This window comes from Microplitis demolitor, chromosome 10, assembly GCF_026212275.2.
Source record: "Microplitis demolitor isolate Queensland-Clemson2020A chromosome 10, iyMicDemo2.1a, whole genome shotgun sequence".
In the NCBI taxonomy this organism is placed as follows: Eukaryota; Metazoa; Arthropoda; class Insecta; order Hymenoptera; family Braconidae; genus Microplitis; species Microplitis demolitor.
The window spans coordinates 11,951,819-11,963,561 of NC_068554.1; the positions used below are offsets into that span (position 1 = coordinate 11,951,819).

The 11,743-nt window shown below is 41.2% G+C and overlaps 1 protein-coding gene across 1 annotated transcript; it reads left to right on the forward strand.

The window, feature by feature from the left end:
- Nucleotides 1-4,514: 4,514 nt before the first annotated feature.
- Nucleotides 4,515-5,318, forward strand: LOC106693919 (uncharacterized). The gene has a single exon (XM_014443516.2). It carries the CDS (start codon nt 4,515-4,517, stop codon nt 5,316-5,318), a length of 804 nt encoding a protein of 267 aa, XP_014299002.1.
- The last annotated feature ends 6,425 nt before the right edge of the window (nt 5,319-11,743 follow it).

Below are 11,743 nucleotides of genomic sequence, written 5' to 3' on the forward strand. Positions count from 1 at the left end.
GTACCTAGAAAAATAATTATTTTTGGTTTTTGGTTGTCAAAAACGTCTTCGAGTATTGACATAATTTCTACCCACGGGATATTTTCTATAAATTTAGAGAAAGCTATGGAAATCGTCTCAATATTTTTATCCCTTAAGATTCCTTTTAATTTTACCAAAGTTCTACCGACGTTGCTTTTAATTTTTAAACTGGATTCCCCATTCGATCCCCGGATTACCAATCCAAAATGGTTTTTCCGATTTATCTTGGACCAATAAACCTGTCCTGTTTCTATTTCCCCTATTTTCGGTAATTTGTTTATTTCTTTCAACGACCGAGAACCCTCATCGCACGGATGGCCATTCTCGTCAAGGAAATAAACTAGATTATCCCTCCTGTATTGAAACAGGTCTTTAGTTATTATAAAATTTGACTTGTTCGGTTTGATTTTATTTTCATTACCTTCCGAACCTTTTTCCGTCACGCAAATCGACCCGTTATCCAACAGAGATTCATCTTCGGATGAATCTGAGTCACTTGTTAGGGAATTTTCTGGATCTGGTGAGATCAATCTGTCCTTTATCGGCTCTTTCGTCGTCTCCACCTTTTTAGATCCCATCCGTTCGGTTTCTAAATTTTCTACCGGTTTTCGCGGCCGACCCCTTCCCCTTTTTGGTGGGTTCGCGTCGCATTCGGGTGCTTTACACGCGTCACTTGGTGCACCCTTTTCGACGGGGCCCAAACTATCAATAATTTCCTGTAATTTTTCATTTAACGATTGTTTTTCGGTTTCTCTTAACTTTGATTGCGCGCGAGTGGTTACATTTACCACTTCGGCATGATTCCGGGATAACGCGTCCGCGTTCAAGTTTATTTTTCCCGGTTTGTATAGTACCTCGTATTCGTATTCGGATAGCCGTAAACGCCATTTTAATACCCTAGCATTACCATCCTTCGCGGTACGGAACCAAACCAAGGGTTTGTGATCTGTTACGACAGTAAATTTATGCCCGTAAACATAGGGTCGAAAGTTCTTTATCGCTTGCACGATCGCCAACGCTTCTTTTTCGTATGTGTCGTATCGTAACTCGGCACCGCGCAAAACTCTCGAGTAGTACGCTACAGGTAAGTCCTTTCCAATTTCCCCCTGAGACAAAACTGCGCCCACGGCAATTCCGGAAGCATCTGTCGTTATAATAAATGGCCTGGAAAAATCCGGGTACTGCAAAACGGGTGCAGTGCAAAGCACATCCTTTAGGGACTCAAAAGCGGTTTGTGTTTCTTGAGTCCATAAAAAATCGCGGTCTTTTTCCAGTAACCTTGTCAGCGGTTTTGCAACTTTTGAAAAATCTTTCATAAAACGTCTATAGTAGCCTGTCAGGCCCAAAAACTCTCTAATGTTCCGCTGTTTTTTTGGTACTGGAAACTTTTGCACTGCCTGCAATTTCGCTGGATCCGGTTTTAACCCTTCCCTACTAATTACGTGTCCTAAATAATTAACTTCGGGGCGTAAAAATTTGCATTTGTCCGGCTGCAACTGTAAATTGGCCTTTCGTAGCCTTTGCATCAAATCATCAATCCGTTTTTCGTGTTCCTCTAGATCTTTTACGAAAACAATTATGTCATCGAGGTAAACAAACATTGAAATGCTCTGCAGACCAGTTAATATCGTATCCATTAACCGCTGGAACGTTGCAGGTGCGTTTTTCAACCCGAAAGGCATTCGGGTATATTCCCAATGTCCTTGAGGGGTTGAAAACGCGGTTTTATAGCTGTCGTTAGGGTCCGTTTCAATCTGATGATACCCCGTTGCCAAATCGAAAACAGAGAAATACCGTGATCCCCGCAACTGATCGAGTATGTCTACTATGCTGGGTAAAGGATATGCGTCAGTGATCGTCCGTTCGTTTAAATTCCTGAAGTCAATCACAACTCGCCAACGTTTATTCCCCTTGGAGTCCGGTTTCTTAGGGACTATCCAGACGGGACTGTTATAAGGCGATTCTGAAGGTTTAATTACTCCTGTTTCGAGTCCTTCCTTAATTTGTCTGTCGACCTCAGCTTTTAAATACTGAGGCACACAATACTGTTTTGTGGTAAATAGTATGTCAGTAGTTGTTGGAATTCTGTGTCTGTAAACGTTAGTCGAACCCAAGGGTTCTCCTGGGACGTAAAATCGGTCTGAATATTTTTTTATTAACCGTTCAACTTGAGATTTTTCGACCATACCTAAATAATCTAATCTTAACAGTGGTTTCATTTTGTGAAGTCTGGTCTCGTCACTGTGAGTTTTTGTGATCGAAAATATTCTTTTCGTTATTCCCAGATTTTCACTAACGTCTTCTGTATCACATTGATCAGTTGATACAGGATCATAAACTCTCTCGACTTCTTTTATAGTTAAGATGGGAATTTTTATTCCCACTTCCTCCTCTGTCGTATTAAAGATTTGCATGTACGCCCGATCACTGCTTACTTTAACTATACAATCATCAGCATAAACTCCTTTACAAATTTTTAATTTAGACAAATATCCTTCCGTTACTTCTAGATTTTTTATTTTGACGAAAAAGGTAGACTCGCAACGCGGTGGTATATACATAACTCCGTTTTCGACCCGATTACCTTTTTTAAAAGAATATTTTTTATTTCCGATTCCCAAAAATCGATTCTTAAAATCAAGCTTCGCACCGTGAGTTGAAAAAAGTTGGGACCCGACGAGTCCTGCATGAGGAATAGCCATGTTATCAGGTACCACGTGACAAATAGTTTCTTTTCCGAATAATTTTGGTGTAACGCTACCGAGGGTCGAAATAGGTATATCGGCGATACCGTGCAACTCAACGATATCATCAGAATTTATATTAATGTTTTTACGTAAATATCTTAGCTTGATTAGATTTGGTGAAGCCCCCAAATCTAACATCATAATGATTTCTTCATTTCTGTCAGATTTTTCAATAGTAGCGGAAGGTAAATCGCCCAAATCACCGTTTATTTTTATTTTCATTATTGGGAATCGCTGTCTGAGTCGGTTTGGTGTACTTCGTTCACGCGGCGCTTCGAGAGACCGTCTTCCCCCGAACCCGTTGGGAGAGACTCTTTCGAGTTTCCCGACGTGTATTTTGTTGCCTTTAATAGCTAATTACATTGTTTTTCGGTGTGGTTTTTTTTATTGATCAATTTCATTTTTTAAGTTTTGAGTGAAACATTCCGCGACCGACACGTCTATTTGGTTTTTAAATTCGGTAACTTGGTCTTCCGTAGCTTCTAAATTATTTGAAAGAAACCACTCGGTAATTTCCTTAGATTTTTGCCGTAGCCTATTGACGTAATCAATTACGGACTCGTTTTCTTTTTGGTAAATACGACCCAACTCCCCTTGTAATTGAAACAATGATTTAGTAGAAACGAAAACCTTTTTTAATGCTTTAAGTAAAGCTTTCAACGTATCAAAAGTGGTAGCATTCAGTGATTGTTTAACGTTTGCACTTAGCTTACTACCGTAAATTAATTTAACCAAATTTCCTTCGACGGCTGCGGGTAACATCGCTTTAGCTTCCCGACAACAACTCGCGAAGTCTATTAAATCACTGGCATTCCCATCGAATCTCGGTACGCAAACGAGTGCATCGTTAAGAGAAATCGTCTGATTGGCCGGTAGTGCCATATTTTCCGGATTATTTGGGTCGTTATTTGGTACAATATTTTCTTCCCGATTTACCGGCGCGATTTGAATGGAAGGAATATTTTGAATTGAGTTATTGCTAGTATTTAAATTTTGGACAGTATTATCAGTTTTATTATTTAATTCTTCATCTGAACTTTCGCCGGAAGTATATTCTGGGACGTGTGAATTCCCGAGACCCGAATCTGCCGTTTGATCGGAAAATTGAAAATCACGTTTCTTCCGCGTTACTGGAGGTAAACCGTCAGAGTGGGAAGCGTCTCCTCTACTTCTTAGTGAGTAAGATGGTTCTTCCTTAGGCATTTATTCCCATTTCCGAATCATTCAATCTCTAATTATTCACACAACTTGTTCAGTCACGAGCTTGATTAATTTGAATCAAGCTTCGTGTATTTCCGCTCGGTTCGTGAGTTGCCTAGCTCGCTACTGACTGAAGGTCAGAATAAGTTAACCGCTATTGACCACGTGCCAATTTTATACGTGAATTATATCTTTGAGTTTGCATTCGCTATCGCGTATAATTTATCTAGTCGCATTCGCTATTAGTCATAATTCTCATAATTTTTAAGTGTAAATAAGTGTAAATAAATCTATAATTTATTTTGTGATAAAATCTTAGTAATTTTTAATTGTTTAACTAACCTCGCCTAAACCAGATCCAATTAGTTTATTCGCTCATTTTACATTTTGGTCCTTCGAGTTGGATCTGGCGAAATTTAAACAATTAAAAATTATTTAAAATTAAAATTCGGAAAAAAAAATTGTGAGTTAAAAAAAAAAAAGGAATGAAAACTTAGCGTCGGGTTCACGTCATCGCGTCCATTTTGTGTGCCACGTCGAATCAAGATGGCCGCCGAAGCTCAAATCGCTCTTCAAATGCAACGCATCGACACGATGCGCAATATGTCCAACCGCTTGACTGACGCCGTACTCGCTACCCAAGGTGCCGCCGCCATTGATGCAGAACTCGCTATCCTGACGGAATTGTGGAACCGTTTCAATACAACTCACGAGAGGCTGTATGACGATGTACCTGATATCATTGCCAACGAATATCATACAGGTAATGCTTATGAAACTGCTAACGTTGCTTACACCTCTCTTAGAGTGAGACTCAGCGCAGCTAGACCCGCTCCAGAACCTGCTCATGAAGCCCAGCCCGCTAATCATGATCAGACCGCTTACTTTGGTGGAGTGCACAAGTCTAACTTGCCACAAATCAAACTGCCAACCTTCCAAGGTTCGTATGACGAGTGGGACTCGTTCAAGGACTTGTTCACGTCTCTCGTCATTAATGAAGATTCACTGACCGGGTCGCAAAAAATGCATTACCTGAAGACGCAGGTAAAAGGTGAGACCGCTGCACTACTCGCTAACTTACAGGTTACAGATGACGCTTTCCAACCTGCTTGGAATTTGCTGAATACTCGCTACACAAATCCACGCAGATTACTCGATATGCATATCGATGATTTGCTGGATCGTCAACCTGTGACTTCACACTCCGCTCCTGATCTGGATGCGCTGCCACTCGCTAACAAAAAATCGCTGGACGCTATCGCTGCATTGAGAATTCCAATTGGTGAGTTGGACCCCTTTTTAATTAACTTGACTGTTCGCTGTTTGCCTTCAGATTTGAGAGTGGAATGAATGGCTTCGCTTGGGTTATCCGATGAGTTTCCCACTTACCAACAGCTGCACGACATGCTCAAGGCCAAGGTTCGTGCGTGGGAAAATTCAGAAATTGGCGCGAAAATAACCTCTACGCAATCTAAGAGTGCTAGTGAAAGACCACCATCACCTAAGTCTTACGCTAAGTCAGCCGCTACAAACAAGCCAGTCAAGTTTGTAAACAGTCGATCCGCTTCCTCATCAACGCCATCCACATCTACTAGTGCCGCTAGCTACGTTGCTTTCACTCCCAAGGACCGTACGAGTGAACCGGGCATGTGCCCAATCTGTAAGGAGAAACACTTTGTTCTCTTTTGCCCCAGCTACCAGAAGGCGTCGCCACTGAACAGAAGAACGATTGTACAGCATTATCGTCTCTGCTTCAACTGTTTGGGACGCCACCGCTACGCTGACTGCAGGACTAAGCAGAAGTGCCGCCATTGTGATCAGCCACATCACACGTCAACGCACCTTGACGATGGTGCTGCCGCTAAACCAGCACAGGACGCTCCTGTAGCTGACCCAGGTAACAAATAGTTCCAATTTTTGTAACTTTTGTTTTGAATTCGCTAACTTAGTCTGCTTTCAGCTCATTCGCTCAATGTTTTACTCGCTACCGCTATTGTTAAGTTGAATTCGCTAACAGAAAGTACATGTACTGCCCGTGTACTTGTTGATCAAGGATCGGAGTTATCCTTCGTGACGCATTCGCTAGTCAAGAAGCTAGATATTCAACTCAGTAAAGCAGCTGTACCATTACGAGGGATTGGTAATGTGTCAGCTGGGCATTCGCTTGGGTCATGCAAGATGACGCTGCATTCGCTACACAACAACGCTTCTATTACTGTTCAAGCTCATGTGCTTGCTCTATTGACGGTAAACTTACCGTCATTTACGCTAATTAAGAAGAAATGGCCGCATCTAACTGGGCTACAACTCGCTGATCCAGACTTCTTGACATCACGACCTATTGACATCATTCTGGGTGCAGCACCAGCTGCACATATAATCAACGCTAAAATACGAAAGGGAAGTGACAATGACCCAATCGCTCAGTCAACATCGCTTGGCTGGATCATATATGGATCTGTGGACACCGCTACATCAAAATTGACAGCTTATGGTCATCATGTCGCTGTTGAAGATCAACTACAAGACGTGTTAAGCAAGTTTTGGTACCAAGAAGAGCCACAGACAGAATTCGCTACACGCTATACTGAAGAAGAAGAAGAGTGTGAACAACACTTTGTCAATACTCACTACAGACAGTCTGATGGTCGATATGTCGTTCGCTTGCCGCTTAAATCTTCGCCAAGTCAACTGGGTGATTCGCTCAGAGCTGCACAATACGCTTTACTACGTCTTCGCAAACGATTGGAAGCTGATCCAGTCTACAAGAAGTTGTACTTCGACTTCCTGAAGGAGTATGAAGACTTGGGACACATGAAACGTATGAAATTAAAGGATTTACCACCGAACAGCTACCTGTTGCCTCATCATGGGGTTCTGAAAGAGCAGAGCACTACAACCAAGCTCAGGGTAATATTCAATGGGTCCTGGAAAACAACATCTGGCGTATCCGTCAACGAGATACTTCATGTGGGCCCAAAGATTCAAGTTGACATCAGTGATGTACTTATTTGCATCCGCTGCCATCGCTATCTCTTCGCTACTGACGTTACAAAAATGTTTCGTCAGATTGCAGTTGACAAGGAAGACCGTCATCTACAGTGCATACTCTAGTTTGATGGAGATGACATCCCAATAATATTTGCACTCGCTACTGTTACTTATGGAACAACATCGGCTCCATATCTCGCTGGAAGAGCACTTTTACAACTCGCTGAAGACGAAGGAAATAAATTTCCGAAGGCTGTCGAACCGCTAACTAACACATGCTACGTTGATGACATCTATGGAGGTGCAGATGAACTCGCTGAGGCAATCCGTTGCTCTCGACACAAAAAATATGTGTACCACAGGATGTTTTCCGCTTGCCAAGTGGGCAAGTAATTCAACTGAATTATTCTCTCAAGTCGCTCCAGTTGAAGCCCAAGAAGATACACCAAGAGAGCTTGGGGATACTACCGTAAAAGTGCTCGGGCTAACCTGGAATTCAACACAGGATAAATTTCAGTTCGGCTACTCGCTTCCAGAAGCATCACCAACAACTAAACGCACAATTTTATCTGAAATTGCTCGCTTGTTTGACCCACTGGGGTTCCTGTCACCGATCATCGTGAGAGCCAAGATGTTCATGCAGAAGCGCTGGCTGCAGAACTTTGACTGGGATGCTACGCTATCACCGTCGCTTCTTCAAGAATGGAATTTGTTTCGAGATGAACTACATCAGATCTCGAAGATTCACATACCTCGCTGGAGTCATGTAAAAAATGGTGTATCAATCGAATTGCATGGATTCTCTGACGCTTCACAACTCGCTATGGCTGCTGTAGTTTATCTAAAAGTTACTGACGCTACTGGAAGCTCCAATATTTCACTAGTGTGTGCCAAAACACAAGTTGCACCACTGAAGCCTATAACTATATCAAGAATGGAGTTCAATGCCGCTGTCTTACTCGCTCAACTGGTACTCTACGCCAAGAAGGTTTTGAAACTTGAAAACGTTCCAGTTTTCATGTGGACAGACTCCGCTGTATCCTTAACGTGGATACGGAACAACCCAGCTAGGTGGAAAGTCTACATTCGCAACAGAGTTACCAAGATTCAAGAATCACTACCAAGTATCAACTGGGATTTTGTTCCTGGAAAACTTAACCCAGCTGACTGCGCTTCAAGAGGTTTAACAGCAGCCAAACTAGAACAGCATTCGCTATGGTGGACGGGACCAAAGTGGCTCAGTCAATCAAAAGATAACTGGCCATCCTTTGATATCCCTACGCAGACGGTATCACATCTTGAAGAACATCCAGGTCTGGTTTTTACCATCTTCACGGCAGATTCACACCCGCTATACACGCTACTAGAAAAATTCTCTAAGTTGTCACCGTTACTTCGCACTCTTGGAATCTGTCTTCGTGCTATCGCTAAATTTAAAAAGTTGCCACAGTCCACGCTGGCCACACCACTCTCTACAGTTGACCTGGAACTCGCTAAGACTTTGTTGATAAAGTATACTCAAAATCAGTACTATTCGCAAGAGCTTAAGATATTGAAGGATGGTGATTTTCTACATAGAAATCATCGTCTCGCTGAATTAATTCCCTACGTCAACTACAACGGAGTACTCAGAGTCGGCGGCCGCTTCAAGAACGCTATTAATAGATCATTCGCATCAGAGAACATTCCACGGGGGAACTCAATTGACTCTCGCTGATCTACGGAGATCTGTCTGGATAGAAGGTGGTCGAGTTCCAGTCAGATCACACATTCTCCGCTGCGTCGTGTGCACGAGACATAGAGGTGTTCGCGCACAACAATTAATGGGACAATTGCCATCCGCTTGTGTAAGACCATCTAAAGCATTCTTACACACTGGAATAGATTACGCTGGGCTAATAACACTGAAGACTTTCCAAGGTTGAGGTGCCAAAACCTATAAAGGATGGATCGCTGTGTTTGTATGTCTCGCTACGTCCGCTATACACATTGAAATTCTCACCGATTACTCTACTGACGCTTTCGTCGCAGCATTTAGAAGATTCACTAGTCGACGAGGCGCCTGCAGTACCCTGTACTCGGACTGTGGTACAAATTTTGTAGGAGCAGACGTCACGCTAAAGAAAGAATTCGCAGCAGGATCGAGACAGCTAAAGAAACTTCAGTATTTACTCGCTACGGATGGCACAGACTGGAAGTTACACCCGCCAAGCGCTCCCCACTTTGGTGGCAAGTGGGAAGCAGCCGTAAAGTCAATGAAGTTCCATCTCATACGAACTATTGGTGAATCGCTATTGACTTACGGCCAACTTGCTACAGTCTTAACACAGATTGAGGCTGTGTTAAATTCACGACCGATCGCTCCGCTATCTGAAGATCCTGCAGATTTAACCGCTCTAATTCCTGGACATTTTATCATCGGTGAACCGCTAATCGCTGTACCCGGGCCCTCGCTACTGGAAAATAATTCAGCTACGTTGTCACGCTGGCAACAACTACAACAAATAATCCAGAGATTTTGGAGTAGATGGTCATCAGAGTACCTACAACGTCAGCAATCTATTTCAGAATAGCATAATCCACAAACCAACATCAAAGTGGGTTCATTAATCTTGTTGACTGATAAAAGATTCCCACCATCGAAATGGCCGCTTACTCGCATTACATCCAGGCAGAGATGGCCTGACTCGAGTAGTCACGCTGAAGACCGCTACCACGGAACTTGTACAACCAATCGCTAGGCTGTGTGTACTACCAGTTCACTCTCCAGAGGACAATCCAGTCGACACCGTCGCCAGCGCTGGGGAGAATGATCAGTCACGAGCTTGATTAATTTGAATCAAGCTTCGTGCATTTCCGCTCGGTTCGGAAGTTGCCTAGCTCGCTACTGACTGAAGGTCAGAATAGTGCCGGGTCACTCGCTATTTGGGCCCGGCATATACAATGTCTAACTCAGGATCGTGTCAAGACGTCCTGAGAACCCGCTACAAGCTGACCAATCACAAAATACGTTTTATATTGGTCAGCCTATGAGAGAGCTCGCTATCGACTGATACCTGTTGGCGCGCTTTTAAGCCAATAGAAAAATTTGTTATATGCAGCAAGGCTGCCACGTCGGCACCAAGCTTCTCGACAACTCAACGACGCTACCAATATTCATCCTACAACGTGTCTTTGCTACTTGCAACCTCGTGCTTGAACCGCTTCGCTTATTAATTCTTGTGTGAAATTATAACTAAATCGCTACGCTAAATTATCCTCAATATTTAGACAGTATATCAAGGCTGCTAGTTATTAAGAATAAATAATTCGTTCTTCCGCCAATAATTAATTGTTAATTAATTATTGCTGACTTAACCGCTATTGACCACGTATCAATTTTATACGTGAATTGTATCTTTGAGTTTGCATTCGCTATCGCGTATAATTTATCTAGTCGCACTCGCTATTAATCATAATTCTCATAATTTATAAGTGTAAATAAATCTATAATTTATTTTGTGACAAAATCTGAGTAATTCTTAATTGTTTAACTGAACTCGCCTAAACCAGATCCAATTAGTTTATTCGATCATTTTACACAACTCCTCAATTGAAGTTTTGTATCCCGGCTGAGCCCCCAAAAATTGTTACGTAAACTTGACTATATAATTTATTGGTTTTATTATTCGGTGGCAACTAGCCTACACGGATTTGGACCCACTCATTATCAGTAAGTGGCTTCCAGCCGACACTAACTCCAATTTATCTTGAATAGTTTTCTTAAAACCGTTTACGTAATGAAAATAGCGCCCGTTTTTGTCCTGGTTTTTAAACCAATAGACAGGGATGGGCAACTTTAATTGAGGAACACGGAATAAAACATAATTCAAGTTATTCCTTTTTATTGAAACAAAAACACACGCGATAACGATATAAAAGAAATATAAAAAAAAATACAATTATATAAAATCAAAATGAAAATTAAATATAAATGAATTCTGGTCTGACTTACTCGATTCGGCGTTGGATATTCTTTTCCTAATTCAATTTATTTAAATTGATTTGTTTTAAGTTCACTCGAATTCTTTTTAAATTTAACCTTTAATTTCTTGGTTTAAACTTACAAAAAAAAAACATTAAGATGTTTAAAGATTCAAAAAGAAAATAATTCCCAATACAACCAAGAACTGCGACTATTCACAGTTGTTACTTCCGTTCGACTGACTCTACCCAAAAATTTTGGAAAATAGGAAACCGACCCTTACGGAAAGCGAAGGGAGTGGCCGAAGTCTCCCCAAAAAGAAAAACTAGGCCAATCATGCGACCCTTATTCCTCCCACTTCCCTTGGGTACCGATGTTTCGGGTGCGCACTCCCTCCACATGGGTCCCCCCTCCAGCGTCGACATTGGGTCCGTTTCCCATCCCCTCTACCTTTATGACGTATAAGTTGATGAATATATTTTTTTATTAATTAAAATTTTTTTATATGGTTCAATTAATTTTTTGTATTGATTATTTTGTTTGCAATTTAATTCTAATATTTTACGACATTTAAATGTTCTATTTTATTTTACTTAAGTTATCATATTTTAATCCTCTCTTATTTTTTTGTTGAATGCTACATAATTTATTGAGATTGGTTAATAGAATTTGTTATAAATTGTTAATATTTTATTCAGAATTTTTAATGGTTTATTTATTTATTTGAGATTTATATTTTTACTATTGTTTTAAATCTTAACATTTAAATACTTTATTTTATTTATTTGAAATTTATATTTTTACTATTGTTTTAAATCTT

What these genes read in the sequence shown, in the direction of transcription:
- LOC106693919 (XM_014443516.2), top strand. Translation starts at nt 4,515, where the DNA reads ATGGCCGCCGAAGCTCAAATCGCTCTTCAAATGCAACGCATCGACACG.